Source organism: Musa acuminata, chromosome BXJ2-10 (genome assembly GCF_036884655.1).
Source record: "Musa acuminata AAA Group cultivar baxijiao chromosome BXJ2-10, Cavendish_Baxijiao_AAA, whole genome shotgun sequence".
In the NCBI taxonomy this organism is placed as follows: domain Eukaryota; kingdom Viridiplantae; phylum Streptophyta; class Magnoliopsida; order Zingiberales; family Musaceae; genus Musa; species Musa acuminata.
In genome coordinates, this window is record NC_088347.1 from 30405001 (window position 1) to 30424579 (window position 19579).

General features: G+C 43.2%; 4 protein-coding genes across 5 annotated transcripts in view; 1 reads left to right on the plus strand and 3 right to left on the minus strand.

Moving 5' to 3' along the window:
* The window catches only part of LOC135625068 (pentatricopeptide repeat-containing protein At4g33990-like), a 2542-nt gene extending 76 nt beyond the window's left edge, over positions 1 to 2466 (minus strand). The window contains exon 1 of the mRNA XM_065129360.1: positions 1 to 2466. This exon is cut by the window's left edge and continues 76 nt beyond it. Within this exon, the coding sequence (XP_064985432.1) occupies positions 1 to 2320 (2320 nt within the window). The 5' untranslated portion in view covers positions 2321 to 2466.
* A 1928-nt stretch (positions 2467 to 4394) lies between these two features.
* On the plus strand, positions 4395 to 7240 carry LOC103968685 (uncharacterized TPR repeat-containing protein At1g05150). Its single transcript, XM_009381979.3, has one exon. The coding sequence runs from the start codon at positions 4498 to 4500 to the stop codon at positions 7024 to 7026; it is 2529 nt and encodes an 842-aa protein (XP_009380254.2). The 5' UTR covers positions 4395 to 4497; the 3' UTR covers positions 7027 to 7240.
* Positions 7241 to 10942: 3702 nt separating this feature from the next.
* On the minus strand, positions 10943 to 15575 carry LOC135625070 (probable BOI-related E3 ubiquitin-protein ligase 3). 2 transcript variants are annotated; one of them, XM_065129369.1, is made up of 4 exons: positions 14711 to 15575; positions 14563 to 14639; positions 14186 to 14472; positions 10943 to 11652 (listed from the first exon to the last, which is right to left on the minus strand). In XM_065129369.1, exons 1-4 carry the CDS (start codon positions 14779 to 14781, stop codon positions 11128 to 11130), a joined length of 960 nt encoding a protein of 319 aa, XP_064985441.1. In that variant the 5' UTR covers positions 14782 to 15575; the 3' UTR covers positions 10943 to 11127. The 2 variants fall into 2 exon arrangements, with proteins under 2 accessions (XP_064985441.1, XP_064985440.1); XM_065129368.1 differs by having other exon boundaries at positions 14563 to 14645.
* A 144-nt stretch (positions 15576 to 15719) lies between these two features.
* Positions 15720 to 18816, minus strand: LOC103968687 (uncharacterized). The gene is made up of 4 exons (XM_009381983.3): positions 18678 to 18816; positions 16321 to 16424; positions 16059 to 16227; positions 15720 to 15979 (listed from the first exon to the last, which is right to left on the minus strand). Exons 1-4 carry the CDS (start codon positions 18694 to 18696, stop codon positions 15939 to 15941), a joined length of 333 nt encoding a protein of 110 aa, XP_009380258.2. The 5' UTR covers positions 18697 to 18816; the 3' UTR covers positions 15720 to 15938.
* Between the last annotated feature and the right edge of the window lie 763 nt (positions 18817 to 19579).

Sequence of the window (19579 nt, forward strand, 5' to 3'; positions counted from 1 at the left end):
AATAATCACCGCAAGAGCATTCCCCATCTCGAAAGAGATGGAAACGGTTCGAATCTCTCACCACGATCTCCCGCTCAGTAATCTTCGATATGAACTTGGTCGCGTTGTGGCAATCTCCACAGACCCGCAGGTTCTTGTAGATGCGGATGGGCGTTCCAGGCGAGGTGCTCATGATCCCGAAAGCTATCGCTAGCCTCTCGCTGTGGCTCGACAGTATGTGCTCCTTCTCGTCCTCCTCCACGTCCTGCAACACAAAGCTGTAGTCCGGAACGTACCCGATGCTCTTCATCTTGGCCAGCAATGCCCGCAGCTCCCCCTGGATCTCCTCGTAACGAGGATGCGACTGGCCCCCGGTAAAGAACACGTTCACCTTCTTGTTCACCTCCACCGAACTCCACCCCGGCGTTTTCTGCAGTCGTCTATGCCTGGCCAGCGATCTCACCTCGTCCACTCCATCCCATTCCCCGGCTTTGGCGTACATGTTGGAGAGTAGTACGTAGTAGCCCACGTTCTCTGCGTCGATCTCGAACAGGTGACTTGAAGCCAGCTTCCCCAGCTCGACATTGCCATGGATCCTGCAAGCACCGAGGAGAGCACCCCAAACTCCAGAGTCTGGCTTCACCGGCATGGTCGCGATCAGTTCGTAGGCAGCGTCCAGTCGCCCGGCTCGGCCGAGCATATCCACCATGCACGCGTAATGCTTCAGGCAAGGCGAGAGGCCGTGAACTGTCTGCATTTGCTCGAAGCATCGTCGTCCGAGATCCACCAACCCGGCATGGCTGCAAGCAGACAGCAGTGAGACGAACGTAACCTGGTCGGGTTTGACTCCCTCTTCTTGCATCTCGGAGAAGAGTGACACTGCTCTTTGTCCATGCCCATGAACTCCGAGGCCGGCTATGATGGCGTTCCAGGGACCGGTGTGCCTTCTGGGGACCTGCTCGAACAAATGCGTCGCCTCCTCCAGCCTCCCGCACTTGGCGTACATGTCTATGAGACAAGTCGCCACGAAGACGTCCGACTGCAGTCCGGTTCGGACTGCTCGCCCGTGGATCTTCATCCCCTGTTGCAGCGCCCCGACGTGCGCACATGCAGGTAGAACGCTCGCCAGCGTTCCTTGAATTGGCGCGATCCCTTCGCGACTCTGCATCGACTCGTAGATCTCGATGGCCTCATTGGCGAGTCCGTTCTGCGAATAGCTCGTGATCAGGGTGTTCCAAGAGATAACGTCTCTGACGAGCATCCTGTCGAACACCTTACGAGCAGCCTCCGCCTTCGACAACTTCCCGTACATATCAACGATGGCATTGCCGACGACGATGCCGCGCGAATCCCATCCCCTTCTCAAGATGTAGCCATGCACTGTCCTGCCGGTGCGATCATCCCCACACTGAGCGACCGCAGAAGCCAGGGTTACGAGGGTTAACCGATCGGGTCGAACACCGCTTTCTTTCATTCCGTCAAATAGCTTGAGCGCAGAGCTAAACTCGCCGGCTTGGTCGTAACCTGAGATGATGGAGTTCCAAGTGACCAAATCCATATCTGTCATCCCGTCGAAAACTTTCTGTGCTTCTTCCAGACGACCAGTCTTGGCGTACATGTCGATGAACGCATTTGACACGAACAAATCCGAGTCCAGGCCGTGCTTGATACAATAAACGTGGATGGCAGCGCCCAGCAGAAGGCTATCCAAGGGGGCACATACCGGAAGAATGCTCGACACGGTGACCTTGTTCATGGGCAGCCCCCGTATCATCATCTCCTCAAACACCTCCGCCGCCTCCGCCGCCTTCCCGTTCTGACAGAGCCCCGAAAGCATGGCATTCCAAGAACCCTGGTCCTTGTAAGGCATTTCTTCGAACGCCTTCCTCGCGTCGTCGATGGAGCCGAGCCTGGAGTACATATGGACCAAGGAAGCGGACACGAAGACGTTCCAAACGAGGCCGAACCTGAAGGCCAGAGAGTGGATCCTCTTCCCCCACTCCAGATCCCAGCAGGCCTTGATGGTGACGGGGAAGGTGAAGCCGTCGGGGCAGGCGGAGGAGGTAAGGAGGAGGCGGTGGAAGCAGGCAAGGGCATCGGGGAGGAGACCATGGTGGACGTAGCAGGCGATCATGGAGTTCCATGTGATGACGGACTTGGTGGGTGCGTGGCGGAAGGTGAGGGCGGCGGATGGGAGGTCGCCGAGGCGGGAGTAGAGGTTGAGGAGCTTCGTGGAGAGGAAGACGTCGTCGAAGCGGCCGGAGACCAGGAGGAGGGCGTGGAGCGGCCGGGCGAGGCGGAGAGTGGCGCACGAGAGGAGGCGGAGCCCGAAGTCGACCATGTGGGCCGCATGGTACGCGGTCGAAGGGGGGAGGGAAAGGCGAGGGCAGTTTGAAGCAGCCGTTATGCATCCGTACTGTGAATTGATCGACACCTTTCCGAACGAAGCGTAAGACCTATCGACGGTGGGATTTCCGCCCCCCCGTAGCGTTACAGCAGCCAACACTATCGTTAGGGTGTGTGACGGAGTTGACAGAACCAAATTAAGTGTTTTATGTTCCAAAATTAAGCATAGAAATATAACATCATATATTGACATATGTAGTCTTCATATATTGACCTATGAGAAATTTGCTCCAACTTAATTCTTATATAGTGTTTATCTTTTCATAAATAATAATTTTATTCTTAGTTTAGGCAAACTAGCTATTGCATTGTCTTTCATCGTCTCCATCAAATCCATTGTCTTGCTCTCAGACGACATAAATAATTAATATTATTGTTTAAGCCTTTATACGAGAAAGAATGAATTATAAGGAATCGTCACTTTCATGCCCCCTTCTTTCACACACGAGGACGAGGTGGATCCGATAGGATCATAGGTAAAAAAAAACTTTCACTGTACTTTATAGGAATTTCATAAAAATATTAATTTTTTGAAACCTATAAAATTATGTCGAGAGCATTCAAACTCCTTGGTAACTTTAATCAATAGACAATTGGAAGGATTCAATGGAGCTCTTTTAGCATAGAAGGTTTGGTATTAAGAAACATACCTAAAATAGTTAATCTCGGATGTTTTTACCTTCGCGATATCTGCAAATCATAAAGATGATAGTACGTTTCTTCACTAAAATCGATTCAATCGCTATATATCTGACTCGAAATTGCTATGCCTGACCGAGTCTTCTTCCTCCGCAAACCCACACCGAGAGATGCCATCACACAGCACGCACGTGAAAGCACGGAATCAACAGTTCCGATCGCATCCGATGACCTCGAAGCCATATCCACTTTGGCCGTACACTTGCTCACATGATGCTGCTGCTGCTGCCACAATTAATATCATGACCTCCCATGTTCTGAGCAGATACAAGGCCACGTCTCGCTTCCAAACAATCACTTCTTCCATGATCCAACGGACCGTCCCGATCATATTGATGACCGTCATCGTCACCCTAAACTTACTCATTCTCAAGACACACACATTATCCAAAAATAACAATAAAAGAAATACGCGCTTCGCGTATATTCTGCGAGCCCAAACGACGGGAGCGGAAGCGGCGAAACCACAGCTGTCTATCACGACTCCCATGCATAGGTCCGCAGTCCATTTCTTATGCGCTTCGATCGGGAGCCGTTCATTTCCACCCCCACAACGGTCCGCACGAACGGGTTGGTGCGGGAACGCAGCGCTGTTTCGAGAGTCGCGCGTGTCATCACAGGCTGTCATCCGTGGCGGGATGCCACCTTGTTGATCCAACGTTACAATCCCAAAAATATACGATTAATCCCACAAATATAATTACAAGTAAGAAATACACAGCGAGAAAGAACAAATGAAAAGGGGAAAAGAAAATGTACCACACGACTCACATCATCCTTGTTGGCGCACACAGATAGCCCCTCTTCCTTTTTTTTCTTTTTCTTTATTCCATTTACTTTTTCTTCTTTCGATTGAATTAAAAGATATAAGAAGGTACACATAGCCGTCCACCCGCAAAGGAAACCCAGTCGCTGGTTTGATCTCGCTATGGGGCCACCGTCGGCCTGTGTTCTCTTCGTCACTCTTTTTCGGCTTCAATTATTAGGTGTGATTCGTGGTTGTCGTCTTTAATTATGACCATCATCATTCCTATCATTCGCATCCTCGCTGCTCCCTGTACGAGTTAACCACCCACGGTTTACCCGGTTTGCCAACTTACCTCACACACGGACGGCTGATAAGGGTCCGATTAGAAGCTGGTGAGAAAGGCGGGTGGAACACCGGCGGGGATGTATAGTTATTCAGTGAAAAATATAAATTGTGGAAAATGATTTAAGAAACGGAAAAAAGGAATTTTCGATGTAATTAATTAAAACCAGTCCTCATCATCAACCCCCTCTTCTCTCCTTCACTTTCTCATCTTCCTTCCTTCCTTCCTTCTTCGGGGGAGAAGAGAGAGAGAGAGAGAGAGAGACAGACAGACAGACAGAGACAGAGAGAGAGAGAGAGAGAGGTTTGGGATCGGGAAACGAATGATGGCGGCGGCGGGAGGGGCGAGCGGGCGAGGGGCGCGAGCCGAGAAGGTGCAGCGGATCTTCGAGCGGTTCGATGCTAATGGGGACGGCGGGTTGAACCGGGAGGAGATGGCGGCGTTGGTGGTCGCCGTCAATCCCCGGGTTAAGTTTAGCGATGAACAGATCTCCGCCATCCTCGACGAGGTCTTCCGCACCTACGCCGACTTCATCGCCTCCCCCCACGTTGGGCTCACCCTCGCCGGCCTCCTCCGCACATATGATGACGGCGCCGGCGACGTCGACCGCGACTTCGACGCCCTCGGCCTCCGCCTGTCCACCGATGCCGGCGAGGGAGACGACTCCGCCGCTGGTGCGGCGTCCTCCGACGCCGGCGTTGTCGCGGAGTCGTCGTCGTCCGCTGGCGCCACCGGCACCGGCATTCTTGTTGACCGCTTGCTCGCCTCCGCTTCCGCTCCCAGGTCCCAGCCGCCCCGTGCTGCCGCCCCTCCGTGGGCCGTCTCCCCTAACAACGGCATCATCTTCGAATCCTCCTGGTCCCTTCTGGACGACCTCGAGATCCTCGTTAAGCGCCTACGTTCCAAGCAGCTCCAAAGGTCCGCCACCGCCGGCGCCGGCGTCGGTGACAATAACAACAACAGCCACTTCGACTCCTTTTCCGAGGCTGGGTGGTCGCGGGAGATCGGCGGACCCTCCGATTCCTCCGAGAGGCGGGTTCCCTGGGACGAAACCAGCCGTGATTACCTCTCGTTCGTTAAGGAGGTCGCCGTTCTCCGGGGACGCGCCGACGGCGCCCGGTCCAGGGAGGAGGCCTTCGACAATCACATGGTCCTCGGTCGGGGCCTCTACGAGCACCAGCTTTTCCGCGAATCCCTCATCAGCTTCCGCCGCTCCTGTGAGCTTCAGCCCACCGACGCCCGCTCTCATTTCCGTACCGGCAACTCCCTCTATGCCATCGGCCGCCATGCCGAAGCCAAAGAAGAGTTCCTACTCGCCCTTGAGGCCGCCGAGGCCGGAGGGGCCCAATCCTCTGACATCCTTCCCCAGATCCACGTCAACCTTGGCATTGCCATGGAAGCAGAAGGCATGATCCTGGGCGCCTGCGAGCACTACCGAGAGGCTGCCATCCTCTGTCCCACCCATTTCAGGGCCCTGAAGCTCCTCGGGAGCGCACTGTTTGGCGTCGGGGAGTACCGTGCTGCCGAGAAGGCATTGGAGGAGGCCATTTTCTTGCGGCAGGACTATGCTGATGCGCACTGCGATCTTGGCTCTACCCTTCATGCCATGGGGGAAGATGAGCGGGCGATTCAGGAGTTTCAGAAGGCCATTGATCTGAGGCCCGGGCATGTGGACGCTCTGTACAACCTCGGTGGCCTGTTCATGGATGCCGGAAGGTTCCCAAGGGCATCAGAGATGTTCACCAGAGTTTTGAGTGTCCGGCCGAACCACTGGCGGGCACAATTGAACAAGGCGGTGGCTTTACTGGGGGCCGGGGAGTCGGATGAGGCCAAGCGGGCGCTAAAAGAAGCATTCAAGATGACACGAAGGGTTGAGGTGTACGATGCAATTGCACATCTCAAGATTCTGCAGAAGAAGAAGAAGCCCAAAAGGAGCGGTACCGTAGGCGAGGGGTCTTACCTTGTCATCGAGCCATCCAAGTTCAAGAGGGCAGGGAAAAAGACTACATTAAGGCAGGATTTGGCTGTTGCATTGGATATTAGGGCTTTTCAGAGGGTCGCAAGGCTTAGCCGCTGTGATGTGGATCTCTTGAAGAAGGAGATGAATGAGACTGATGTTCCCATATCCTACTCGGGCGGTGGAGAACCTGAGAAATCTATCAGGAAGGCTGCACTGGAGGTGATTCTTCGAAGGTTGCTTCGGTTCCTCAAACCCGAAACATTTCAGGGGGCTGTGAAAGCTATCAATGAGAAGGTTCTTTCTGTATTGGATGCCACTGGATCCGGTAGGGTGGACTTGGGAATGTTCTTTGCTGTCCTTGCTCCCATTTGCTCTGGTCCTCCTGACAAACGCAAGAGAGCAGTTTTTGATTCACTGATATGGAGACCTAACAATGAAGGTGGGGTGAACATCAGGAGGAGTGACGCGATTACATATATTAAGCTGCTGCGGGCTGTTTACATCCCTTCTCATGGAGTCAGTGATATGTTGGAGGTGCATGGAGAATCAGATCCCTCGATGGTATCATACGCAGAGTTTCTTGAGATGTTCAATGATCCAGACTGGGGTTTTGGGATCTTAGGAACGCTGGTTAAACTTGAAGCTGGTGACCGAATACGACATGGCCGGCACACCTGTTCGATATGCCAATATCCTGTAATAGGATCAAGATTTACAGAGATAAAGCTTCGTTTCAGCTTGTGTAACCGTTGCTACAGTGAAGGGAAGGTGCCGTCAGCTTTCAAGAAAGAAGAGTATACATTTAAAGAGTATGGAAGTGAATCTGAAGCCTTGAAAGATAAGTGCACATGCTTTACTTTGCATTCTACGAGCTTGCAGGTTGATACTTAAAAAGTTCTGTATAATCTCCACTCGGAGTTTCTCTCATGTGCCTGCATCTTTTGTATTAAGTTGTGAACATGTATAATTGGCAACTCCTGTTCTTGTAAATTAAATTTCTGTTAGGGTAGGTTGTCTGTTTTTCTTATTTTTTCAGTGGATAATTGTAGTAATTCATTGTTTGCTAATGTTCGATGGTAGTTCATCAGGGCTATTATTGTTTGTATCTCTTCGTATGTTTCCAGTATCGATCTTGTTGGCATTCATGCTTGTCATAACTTTTTCTTTTACATATTTCTAGTGTCCTAACACATTGTTTGTTGATGTCTCGATGCCACCATCACTTTGTGGGCTCTAGATTCTAGGTAACCGAACAATTAAAACCAATAAAGGCTACTAAACTGTGACAACTTATTTCCCTTCTTGAAGTATTTACGGCCACACAATGATAACATGGCAGAAGTCTGTACCTTTACAGTTTGAAGTGCTAATTCCACCTCGTGATAGGGTGTTAAGTGTGTCAAGGTTGTGTATTGTCCCTCCCCACTGGACTTCCATCAAACATATAAAGGCCTTCAAATTTGTCATGTTAATTGAATGCATGTAGCAGTATTATTGTTTTTCGATGCTTTGATAGTTAGGTCAAGATCAAGTTGCTTTTTAAAACTCTAAGATCCTAAATAATAGTTTAGGCTCCTCATTTTAGTTGAAATATAATTGATACCACGATCAGTCTCCAAGAACTAGATGTTATCTGTATGTAGTTATTTGCTACTTGGAATTCACAGAGAAACTGTGATGTATGACTTTCAAAACTAGTAATTTGGTGCATGAGACTCGCACCAAAATAGAATATACAGCCTCACCTTTATAATTTAAAGAATAGTTTCCTGTGATTTGAACTTTGGTATCCCACGCACGATTTCATCTTGGAAACTGAATTTGTTAATTCGCGGATATCATGTGGCATATTGACAAAGCAGATACTGAAACTTCATAGTGTCAGATTGACAAAATAGTGTTCGTCGAGGATGCTCATTTCAGCTACTGCATGAAATTTACCTGTGACTCTATGAATGTATTTTTATTGGATCGAGTTGCAATACATCTGGTCCAACCGATAGAAAGTATCATGTACAACTCTTATGTAATTTATGCTGTAAAAATTATCCATTTGTCTTTTCTTTTTTGGAGTTGACCATGCAAGTAAATAGACTAAATATCTTAGCATTAATCTATATTGTGGGTATTTGACATTAATATGGAATAAGAGTGTATTACTGCGTTGTTACGGTGTTTGAGCAGTAGCCCATTTTTAAGAATGGAGATCGAGCAATCTGGGATACTGTTTGTGTTATTGTCTTTTTTTTCCTCAGAATCTAGTCATTCATGTGTGATTATGTGGGGAGAAGGAAGAAGTTTAAGAAAAGGATGATGCCGGGCATGGGGCTCCCAGCAAAGCGAGACTTTTAAGAATTGCCTGGAATTAAACTATCTGTGAGTTGATTCTGTTATAAACTAAGCATGCCTAATTAGAAATGTAGATTACTAGTTGTAGGATGTCGAGACGTAAAGGATAATAGGTTTGAAACTGATTAAGAAACTGCAGTGTATATGTAGATAATCACTTTGTAAAAAACTAAGAGCTTGGAAAACAGTTGTGGTGATAATCATCAAAGTGGGAAAAGTGCCAGTTGGTGGTAAGTGGGTAGCTAATAACTATTCTTGTAGATCAAGTGTTTTTATGTTTTCTTTTCATCAGATGTATTCCCTTTAAGACAAAGGCTCGATGGTAGGTAATAGATTGTTTTCTTGTTTGGTAGAGGTGAAATTTAATGATTCATGTTGTTTGTGATACTTGTGTGGCATCCTTATGATTTCTTTCTGAAACTTTTTCTGGTATGAATCTGTCTTTTTGAGTGTCAACTAATAGAAGAAATACCAGCATCAAAGCTATAGAATGCTGGGTTTGCTCATGTTCTTTTCTTTAATATGTTGGCATTATTCCCATGGAAGCATATCTAATTTTGGTTTTACATCCTAAATATTGGTCTGATGATGATATGCCAAACTAATTAATTTATGAGGGTTCAAAATCTCATCTAATTTGTTTTAATAGTTTGCCATTTATCCAAATAAGATATAATGTTTTGCCACATTAAAACTAATGCTATGTTAAATCTGCATGGGTCATATAATAATCAAATCACATCTTGCATGTTTCCGAATATTTGTTCATTTCTTAATCTTTTTCATGCTTTGGTTGAATTCAACATCATACATGCTACTTGCTTTTGGTCCTTTGCAACTAACAGTTTTGATTAGTCCATGAAAAGAATAAATGACATGGCTTTTGTTCTTTGTTTTTGTGTGGGAAGATATTGCTGGAGAATTGCATAGTCCTTTCATGTTTTGATTCTACAATAACAAAGAATTGTAAAGTTCAATTATGTTTGTTTTTTCTTTTCTTTTTAGGTAAGGATGACAATTTGTTTTTTCAGCATATTATTGTTGTACTGAGCATTATTTTAATTGATAATTATTTAAATATAAATATTGAATAAATCTTCTGATTTGCTTTGTTAACATGAGAATTAATCGAACTGCTTCTGCACTTGTCTGATTCTAATGGATCAACGTCACTGTTTTAGATGATCCATCAGAATCTGCTGAAAACTGATCAAAGATTGACAAGTGCAGAAGCAGTTCGATTAATTCATGTTAACAAAGCAACAGCTGAAAACTGAAAATAAATAAATAAATAAATAAAAGTAGAATGCAGAAGAATTTGGTTCTCAGTAGTCATAAATAAAGGGTGATTGATGGAGAGAGACAGCATAAAGGACGGTGATTGATGTAGAGTTACCCAACCTGTGATGGGAAGAAACAACAAATGGACATTTAGTATGTCTGTTCTGCGCATCATTGATGTCCTCACTGCATCAACATTTAGTAAACAGGCTGTCCTTCCAACCCCTTACTTTTTTCGAACTTGTGTGGGTTGTCTTTATTTGTTCAACAATTACTTGGGAATTTTTTACTGCATTGAATGAATGGTATTCATTCAAACAGGATGTGCGAAATTTAAGCGACTTGGGGCTCGACAATGTGTCATATTATCTATGGAATCTCAATAGAAATTTAAGTTGGGTAAATACTTAGCATCCTCTCCATTCTGTAATATAGCTTAGTAAAGTTGGTATTTGTCTGCCATTAAATTTGATGTCCTCCTCAAAACCCAACGTAACTCAGAATCTAAAACCTAAATAATAATAATAACTTAATGATAACTCATGTAGCCCTTTTCTACTAAAACCTCTCACTATAACTCAATCTAAATAATAATAATAATAATAATAATAATAATAATAATAATAATAAAATCAATCTAAATCATGACCACCAACATGAGCCTACATTACAATATTACAATCCCTATGATGTGGGACATGTGAATATATCATATGACTAGTGACTAGTTATAATATACATCATTGGACACTTTAGATATTCAATGATAAAAAAAACTCCAAGCATCCTTTTCCAAATGAAAATGAGAGAAAAGAAATTGATATGATTCCAGATATCTCAACTAGGCATATGTGAATAGATTTCCTTCTCAAATTATTCCCATCAATAAATACTCAAAAATCCTCTTTAAATAATGAATCAGGTTTTGCAACAAAAATAAAATTGTTTGGCGTAATTTCACAAAGAAAAGACAAGGAGTGCAGGGCTGAGCAAAATTCTTTCCCTACGAACAGAAAGACTGGAATTACAACTATCGAAAACCTGAAATAAATATATCAATTATGTTAAAAGATAGCCACACAAAAAAAAAAAAGCTGCAGAAGAGGATACGATTGCTTGCAAATCAAAGACCACGGTTAAATCCAGAAGAATATTAGTTTCTGCAAGAAGATTAACATCGAGAAACCATCCAACTCTAATGGTACATATAAAGCCCAATAAAACATTAAGCAGAATCCATACTACAGATCGTAAATCTACGACATATTAAACCCTTTTAGTTTATGCAGTGTAGAAGATATCACAAGTAGGCCACGATAACTAGACAAGACATGGTGCATGACATCTTTAGGGCAACAAGTTTCATGGCATATAAATCTCCATGCCAATGAACTTCGAGGAGTGACACAATGGGCAGAAACTAAGCTTGCTCTCGCACTCTTTGCACAGGCATAGATGTCGGCAGGGCAGCAAAAGCATGCAAGTCTCGTTCACCCTGCAAACCTTACAAGCCATGGACTCGATATCCTTATTCTGCTTGAACGTAAGCTGTAAATCAGTGTCCCCGTTGCAGCAAGAGGCAGTGTCATCTACCCCGTTATCACCACACCCTTCTTTGTTGTCCTTGCTCTGAGCATAGAGTTGTTCAAGATTGTACTTGAGGGAATTAATCATGCTCTCATTGTACTTTGCCCGTTGCTGCCATGTACTCACTTCCATGGCTAACTGTTTCATTTGTTCCTCAAGTTCCAGGTTCTTCTTATTTATGCCCTCAACTTCTGATTCTTTCTCTCGTATCTTTCTGAAGATTTTCTCCTCTACAGAAGCTAATGTTTGGAACTGTTTCATCTGAACCTTCTCCAATATTGATTTCCTCATACGCTCACCCTATGTGATTTGAGGAGTATGCAAGTAATCCTTATAAGTGCATTGTTCATAGAGCAAAGTCAGTCGATATTTCAAATTAAAAAAAAAAAATCTAGTGCATGGTTCAACGGGTGCTTGTCCTAGCCCCGAATTTCTCTTAGAGATGAGTAATGACCACAAAAAAAAAAAATCTAAATCATATGCACAGAAACAATATGAAAATATAAATGCATACACTATAACTAATTCTCACTGTACAAATGAAAATGCCTCAAAAAAATAATTTCATATCTTATGGAGATTCTTCAGAACATCAATATAAGAGATGAATAAATGGAATGAATAAAAATTCAAACATCCCATAGAAAACAGAATCTTTAATTAAGTTTATCCACATGGGCCATAAAGTTCCTATTCTTTTGGCAACTAGAATTCCAAAATCATCTTGCACTTACAGAAGACAAAAGTTTAACTCCTTCCTGAAGAAGATGGTGTGTCGGCACTTATCTGAGGTTAGAACTCAACACATGAAACATCAACTCGAACTTTGCTATGTCTGGCCATATGAAGATATGAAGCCAAAAGTTTTAACGTTTTACTGAAGAAGATGGTGTGTTGGTGCTTATTTGAGGTTAGAACTCAACACACGAGACATCAACTCGAACTTTGCTATCTCTGTCCATATGAAGATACAAGACCAACTGCGATCCAAACCCTAGAATACATTTTGTTGTTTAGATGTTCTTGGTGTTTGCATGCTTTTCCTTCAGCATCACGAAGCACTAGAGAAAGGAACTAAAGACTTTTTCATCATGGAGAGGAAAAAAAAAAAAAAAGAGAGAGAGAGAGAGAAACAAAAGTAAAGAAAGAAAACAGGTAAACAATGAGAAGAAAAGAGATAACAGAGAGAAAGAGAGAAGATCTAAAAAGGATAATAACGATAATCTCAATTGTGCTAAATTAAGAGGTTCATAATGAATTTTATTATAGGCTCTCTTCACCCTCTTTTATTTCTAAACAACGTAGGACAAAGTAGGTTGCTCACAATCATTGAAATTGAAGGGACTATAGAACTCTCTAAAATAAATTCTACACAGATAATTAATTAGTCTGACATGTATTATACCCATATTAAGGATTATGGAAACCAATTAGACTCGACCGTATAGGCTTTCCAAAATTACCTTTGAAAATAATGACAAAAATGCAAAGCAGAATTCCTAAATTTTAGAATTTGGACACTGGGAGATAGGTCAACTCCCTACTTAAGGAGGTCAGGCCTCTTTAGAAAAGAAATAAACTCAAACAGGTCTAGACTCAAGTTTCATCTGGTTTCCTGGCTTGATCTAGATGTGATTCAGTGCCAGCCACCCAGTTAGGAAATATGTAATCTCGGATTTCATCTAGAATTTGGCGCATTGTCACCTCCAATGGGGTTTAATTCCTATCAAATCGGAAGCATAGAGAATGACAGGTCTCATAATAATTATGAGACCTGTCATGGCATAAGGTGTTGATTGTGCAACTGAACCTATTGGTGGGCCCATGTAATTGCAATGGGCCTAGTAAGGATCAAGCCTCGCCAATTATGACCATTACTCCTAGACAAACTTGTGATGTTTGAACCAATTATTCGCTGAACTAGCCCCTCCATAATTTTCGAGATCGTCCAACTACAGTGTCAGCATAAACATAGACCTGAGCTGATCTGACCAAGGCTGGTCAGGAATTACATCGATAACATAAGATTTTTGGGGAACAAAGACATAAATTTTAGATTTTTTACGAACCAAACTTTCAAGTGATTCAACTATCAAGGTGGCATAGCATGTGACTCTAGCAACAAATTCCAAGATAGTCACACTTTTGAAACAAATTTATCCTTACAGACAATGAAACTGAAATAAGGGATTAACATCTAAAAAAGTCTAAATATAACACACATACTGGTGATGTCAGGGAGCATTACGTGATTTCCAATGAAGAGATATCTTGGTACTTCAAAAGATGGAAAACAAGAATTAAGCCATCAAGAAGGTTATGTCATACCAGTTCTCAAGAGCCAAGCGATTCTGATGGTGAGAGATCAGACACTCACTGAGTAGGATATGATTCCTTGAGCAGTCATCATTTGGAATCAGTTATATAATTAATTAGCTCACAGCATATCTTCCAGACAGGCATAGTTCCTCAGAAGTGTATTACAAACTAAATTGTTGCAAAATCTCGAATGGGGACGGTAAGAGTTTCTAAGTTGATCAAACAAATAATTCATAATTACTTAAATAACGTGCTAATTCTAGTCTCTCATTTCTCCATAGTATCGATGTAATAAATCCTGCTTAGGAAGGGAAGTGACGATGGGTTGCTGGAAGAGGCACTATCTTGAGTTTCTTGCACAAAATCCCAATAAAAGAGTAAACTTCCTAGTAAATCAGTATCAGTCGAGAATCAGATAATAAAGCAAGGAGAGGAAACAATGACACAAGGAAATCGACCACCAGATTAGAAATCAGAACTAAACTTAAAGCACGGATTAGCAAAACACACAGACCTCAAGCTTGATGAACCGATCCATCTCTGCGTCCATCCTCTGCACCTCGCAATCAATGTCCTCGCCGACCGTAGGGAGGAGGACAAGCGGCGACTCCCCAGGTGAAGCCGCAACCCTCCGGTCGTCCAAGGAGAGTCCCAGCCCAGTGGAAACCGACCCGGCATGGAGGAAATCGATGGAGGAGATCTGGGAGTTCTCCAGGAGGTCCTGCTCCTTGAGCCGCTTCCTTCTCGGCTCCCAACCGCTCGATCCGCCGTCGCCGGGTGTGAGGCCCATGACACGAACGACTACCGACGAAAACCAAACAAAGATGGGGTTTCAGCACCACGCAAATCGAAAAGAAACACCTGGAAATCGGGCGGGGGAAGGTGGATTACAGGAAGGATCCGGGAAGGCGGCGGCGGCGGCGAGGTCGATCGGGGCGGAGATTTGGCCATCGATAGGCACGAAATTCCTGCAGCTATTTGGTCGATCCATGAGACGGATTGGAATTGGAGTGAGGAAAAAAGAAAGAGGGACGGGAACCTGAATGGAATCGCCTGCTGCTGTTGCTGTGGCTGTTGGAGGTGGTGGTGGTGCTGAGGGAAGAAGGCCATTTGCCTTGGACTGAAATGATTGGAGAGGAAGTACAGACGAGTAGGACGACGCCGAGTGAGAGAGAGAGAGAGAGAGAGAGAAGAGAGAGCGAAGCGAGAACACGAACAAAAAGGGGGAGGGGAGGAAGTCTGTGAGTGAGGGACGGGAACCGGGGTGGGGGAAGCTGTCTGGTTTTGGGCAGCAAACACGATTCAGCAGCAGTTGACGTGTTTATCTACCAAGTCGTTCGGGGGCTCAGCTGCATCGCCACTTACGGGTTAGCACATCGAGCTTCGTGCGGCGCTCGTCTCTGTATGATTCCAGTCCACGGTCGAGGATTTCGCCGAAACCCGCCCCAACCATGCAAAACGTTTTCCGGAGAAAAAGTTGTCGGAGTCAAAATAATCCCGAAACCGGTGGCAGCTCTGGTCTCTGCAAACGATCTTGGATAACAATTGATAATCGAGGCATAATACGTCATATTTCTATTACTCTCGTTCGCTAATTTGCCGACCTCCTACTATTTCCGAACAATAATTGATTGCAACTACAAATTAAACGCCCCACATAGCATCAGGCCGGGCTCGTTCCAGCGATATACCGAACAGAAATGGAGGCAAGAATCGGTTGATCCTTGAATGTTTCATATGGCCTGTCATGGTCATATTCGTAAATCTAATATCCCCAGCACACACTAAAGATGAATGGGGGTGAATAGCGTTTTCGCAAGCTTAAACAGAAATAGCCACGAATACTAAGACGAAAGAGGTGGCGCAACCTCTAGTATTCATCAATCTTCCATGTACCTCAAGTGTGGCTTAAGCCTTCACTATTAATATTTAGGGAATCATATCCCTGCTATGGAGAACGTTTACCCACAGAAATAAAATTTCGGTCTAAGAATGAAGACACGAAATCAGCTAAACTGCAGTGTCTGAGAATATCACACGAAATTAGCTAAACCGCAATCCATGGCTGGCAATCAACATTAGATCTCAAGGGAACAAAGGAAGTATGTGATTAAAACAGTGATCTTAAGGAAGAAAAACATTTACATACTATGTTTTTTTCTTTATTGTAGACTAGGTTGATGAGAACTTGTTACCATTCAAACAGTGTCTTCAACTATAAGAACACAAAGTTGTTCAATTGAGATCCAAAGTTGCACCTATCGTGGTTAGCCACCACCACAGCAGGAACCACAAGCAGGAAAAGAACCTGAAATTTTCATGACAATGGTTTCGAATTGTAAACACAAGAATCATAAGAGGAGCAAAATTTGTGAGTTGCCACTTACTATGGTCATTAGACCGAAGATCGCTCAATGTCCGTGGCCCACGGCGACCACCAGGTCCACCACCATATGGACCACTTCCTGAACCGCCTCCAGGGCCTCCACCACCAGGACCACCATCCCATTTCTTGCTCGAGCCCGATCCCTTTTTATACTGATCCGATTTTTCCATCTGTATAAAGATTTATTTATTGTAGGTATTTCAAAGCATTCTGTATCAACTTTAACGATTTGAAAACACCAAGGGTTATCATGAAGTGCATACCGAAAACATTGTTATAAAGAACAATCCTATAGAGTTCACAATGGCCCAGAAGAAATCAGATATTATACTCAACCGCCATATCGTCCGCTTTGACTGCACAACACCTGCAGTCATTATTCAAAGTTCCATGCAATTATTAATAGAAACTTAATAATGTATCACAGTCACCTATTTTAATGTATCGCAAAGTTCATATAGTTGGCACTAGTTAACTATTAGAAGTAAGCAGTATAATAGCTCACAGATCACATCTTTGATAAAAAATCACATTTTAAGGACAAACACTCTTTAGGTTGTGACATCGACCTAGCATTGCTGCAAAAAGGAAATCTTTAACAGACATCATTTAAGATACATAAGCATTTAGTGATCAGTACACAGAAACAAATATTTCAAAGAATCACTGAAGAAAATGGGTGTGTTGAGTAGGCAAAGTCACCATATGGACTTCCAACAAAGAAGCTTGCCTGAGTACAAAAGTCCGTGTGAAATGTTCTATATACTGTAGAAATTAAAAAATGCTAGAGGTAAAATGCTCGAGGATCATGCTCAGATCAATCAAGTTCCTGCAACAACTGCTGCTACAATGAAATTTTTAGTTGGATATCATAAAACATAAGCATTTAAGCATTCAACAATCAATATCCAGCAATAATTAGTTTCAAAATTATGGACACCCAAAAGCTAATACGACATTGTGGTCTGTAACAATATCTCCTAACTTGTTTTGGCACACAATATCCACGATTCTTCTATTCAATCTTATAAGCAGCAGCCTAAATCACAACCTACAACAACAACAACACAAAAAGGGGTCAACTTTATGGATCTTTCGCCGTCATTGAGATCCTAAATCACGACCTCTAACATCATATCTACTAAAGCTTTTGGAACATCAGACATTTCAAATAAAGATCGTAGGACACAGAGCGTCAAACGTTATCAGACATTCCAAATTATAAAGATTGTACTACATACAACATCAAGTGTGCCCTCCTTATTTTCCAAAAACTTGTACAAATTAAAACTGTTTACACAAACCACCAAATACTCATGTGCATTTCGGCCTTGTGCAACCTTGAAAATGAGCTTAAATGAAGTGCATGTTCGCCGATCACAGCTTTAAAAGTAGAGAAACAAAGTAGTAAGGAAAAATAAAGAGTTATTGATTTGTAAATGTTGACATAAACACCTTGGAGTTAAACATATATAGATATATGCCCTAGTGCAGATGCAAATAGATAAGCCATCGGTGTGGTCTATGCTTCTAGCTCTTATTCGACACAAAAACGAGGCAAAACACAATGATCCAAAAATTAAACGTCGAAAACAGTTTAAACAAGCATGACCTAGAACTGAGAAAATGAGATATCCAGCTTCACCAAGTTATGCACTGTGAACCGCAGAGAACAAAAGCTATTTGAACAGTTCAAGCAATTAATAAGCTCCTCGGCTCTAAATTCTCCAAAATTCTATCTAGTACACTCTGATTGATAATGGATTCTCATCAAAACCTTCAAGTAATTAATTCTGAACCACTAAATATAAATTTGAGTTGTCTACTTTAAATGATAACAAACTGCTGACTACTACAAATCTAGATGTGGGATTGAAATAACCATGTTATCGAAGTTGATTTCCTTAGAATCATACTTCAGCAATCCGAGGAAGGTTTTCAATCTGAATCAATAAAATTATTACCTCCTTCCATGTTTCTTCAAAGTTGTGTTCGAAGGTTAGAGTATGACCACAGAAATTGGGAAACAACATAACATGATGTGGATTTAAAAGGGGATCAATTCACGTTTAATTGACCCTAGTAAAAAGGCCACATTCATGATTCAAATGATCCCCCCCTCCCCCACAACCCTCCTTTCTCCTTCCTAAAAGTGGCTCCGTCACCCGGTATCTTGCATAGGGGGAAAATAGCAAGATGGACACCTCATGATCAAGGAAGTACGTTAGCATAAACAAAAATTGGCACAATATTTCTCAAAATACACGCACGATCTGTTAGAAGACTGATAAACAAACTGAACCAGAATGAACTCCTACATCGAACGACAATTTAATGCGATATCACGACTAAAACACCGACAATAAACTGGCTCATGAAAAGTCGGAAGATATACAGATTAACCCGAACCAGCACAAACGAATACGAAAGCAGGATGCTAGAAACCCTCCAAGAGATCTGGGCACATAGAGCATACGTCGCCAAAGTAAACAATATCCAGAACAAATAAACCCTAATTTCTACACTAGAAATCGAGATTCATGCTTAACCCATGGCTGATCAACCGTTCGAATCGATCTCCAAATTAAATCGACCAAAAGAATTGGGAGGGAATCGATACCATTCTCGACGTACGCCATCCGTCGTCGTCGTCGTCTCCCCGAAGTCGCCGATCCGTTCGCTTCCGCTTTCAAGGAAACGAAAAGATCGCGGCCCCCTTTTGTAGCGCCTCGTTCTCGCGAAGCTTCCGAGTTGACCGGGTTACGACACCTCGTTTGAGTTTGGGCCCCGCTGCATCAGCCAATCCAGAGCACTCCATCTCGTTACGTCTTGATCGTCCGTTGGTGAAGCCCAATCATCAGTGGACGGTAGCGATGATAGATGGGGAGAGACGGACCCAACAGTGACTTGATTGGGTTAAATCGAATACTTCTTGAAAGATGTTTTTTTGGGTTTACACTCCTGTGTGATCATATTTTTATAATAGATTAATTATTTTATCTATACAATATATTTTATAATATATTTTAAAAATTATTAAATGATTATCCAGCCTTAGAATTTATATATAAATATCTCTGTCATCAGAAGAAAATAATAGTGCTATGTATCCCCAAATTATGATAGCATATAATAAAGACTAGCCTCTTCTCATAAGTTAAATAATTGAATCAATTACTATTGATTATAAATAAAAAAAATAGAGAAAAATATATTTGTTACAATAGACAAAAATGTGATATTCGAAGTCCTGTTGCATATTTGTATTTATTGTTAGCATCATGCTTATCTACTATCATCTCATCTCGGACAAGATCCAGTCTTATAGGGTTTTTGTCCATCAGTTCCTTACCTTATCTTAATATTTGAGTTGGAAGATGACCCACTTTTTAGCTGTCTTCTTGAGCTGGCTCAGTGCATAGGATACAATGCTGAAAGCGATCGTCTCTATTTTGCATATTTACTTAGATGTTTGTTCTGAAACTAAACTTCATGATCAAGCAAATGGAGTTTATGTGATGC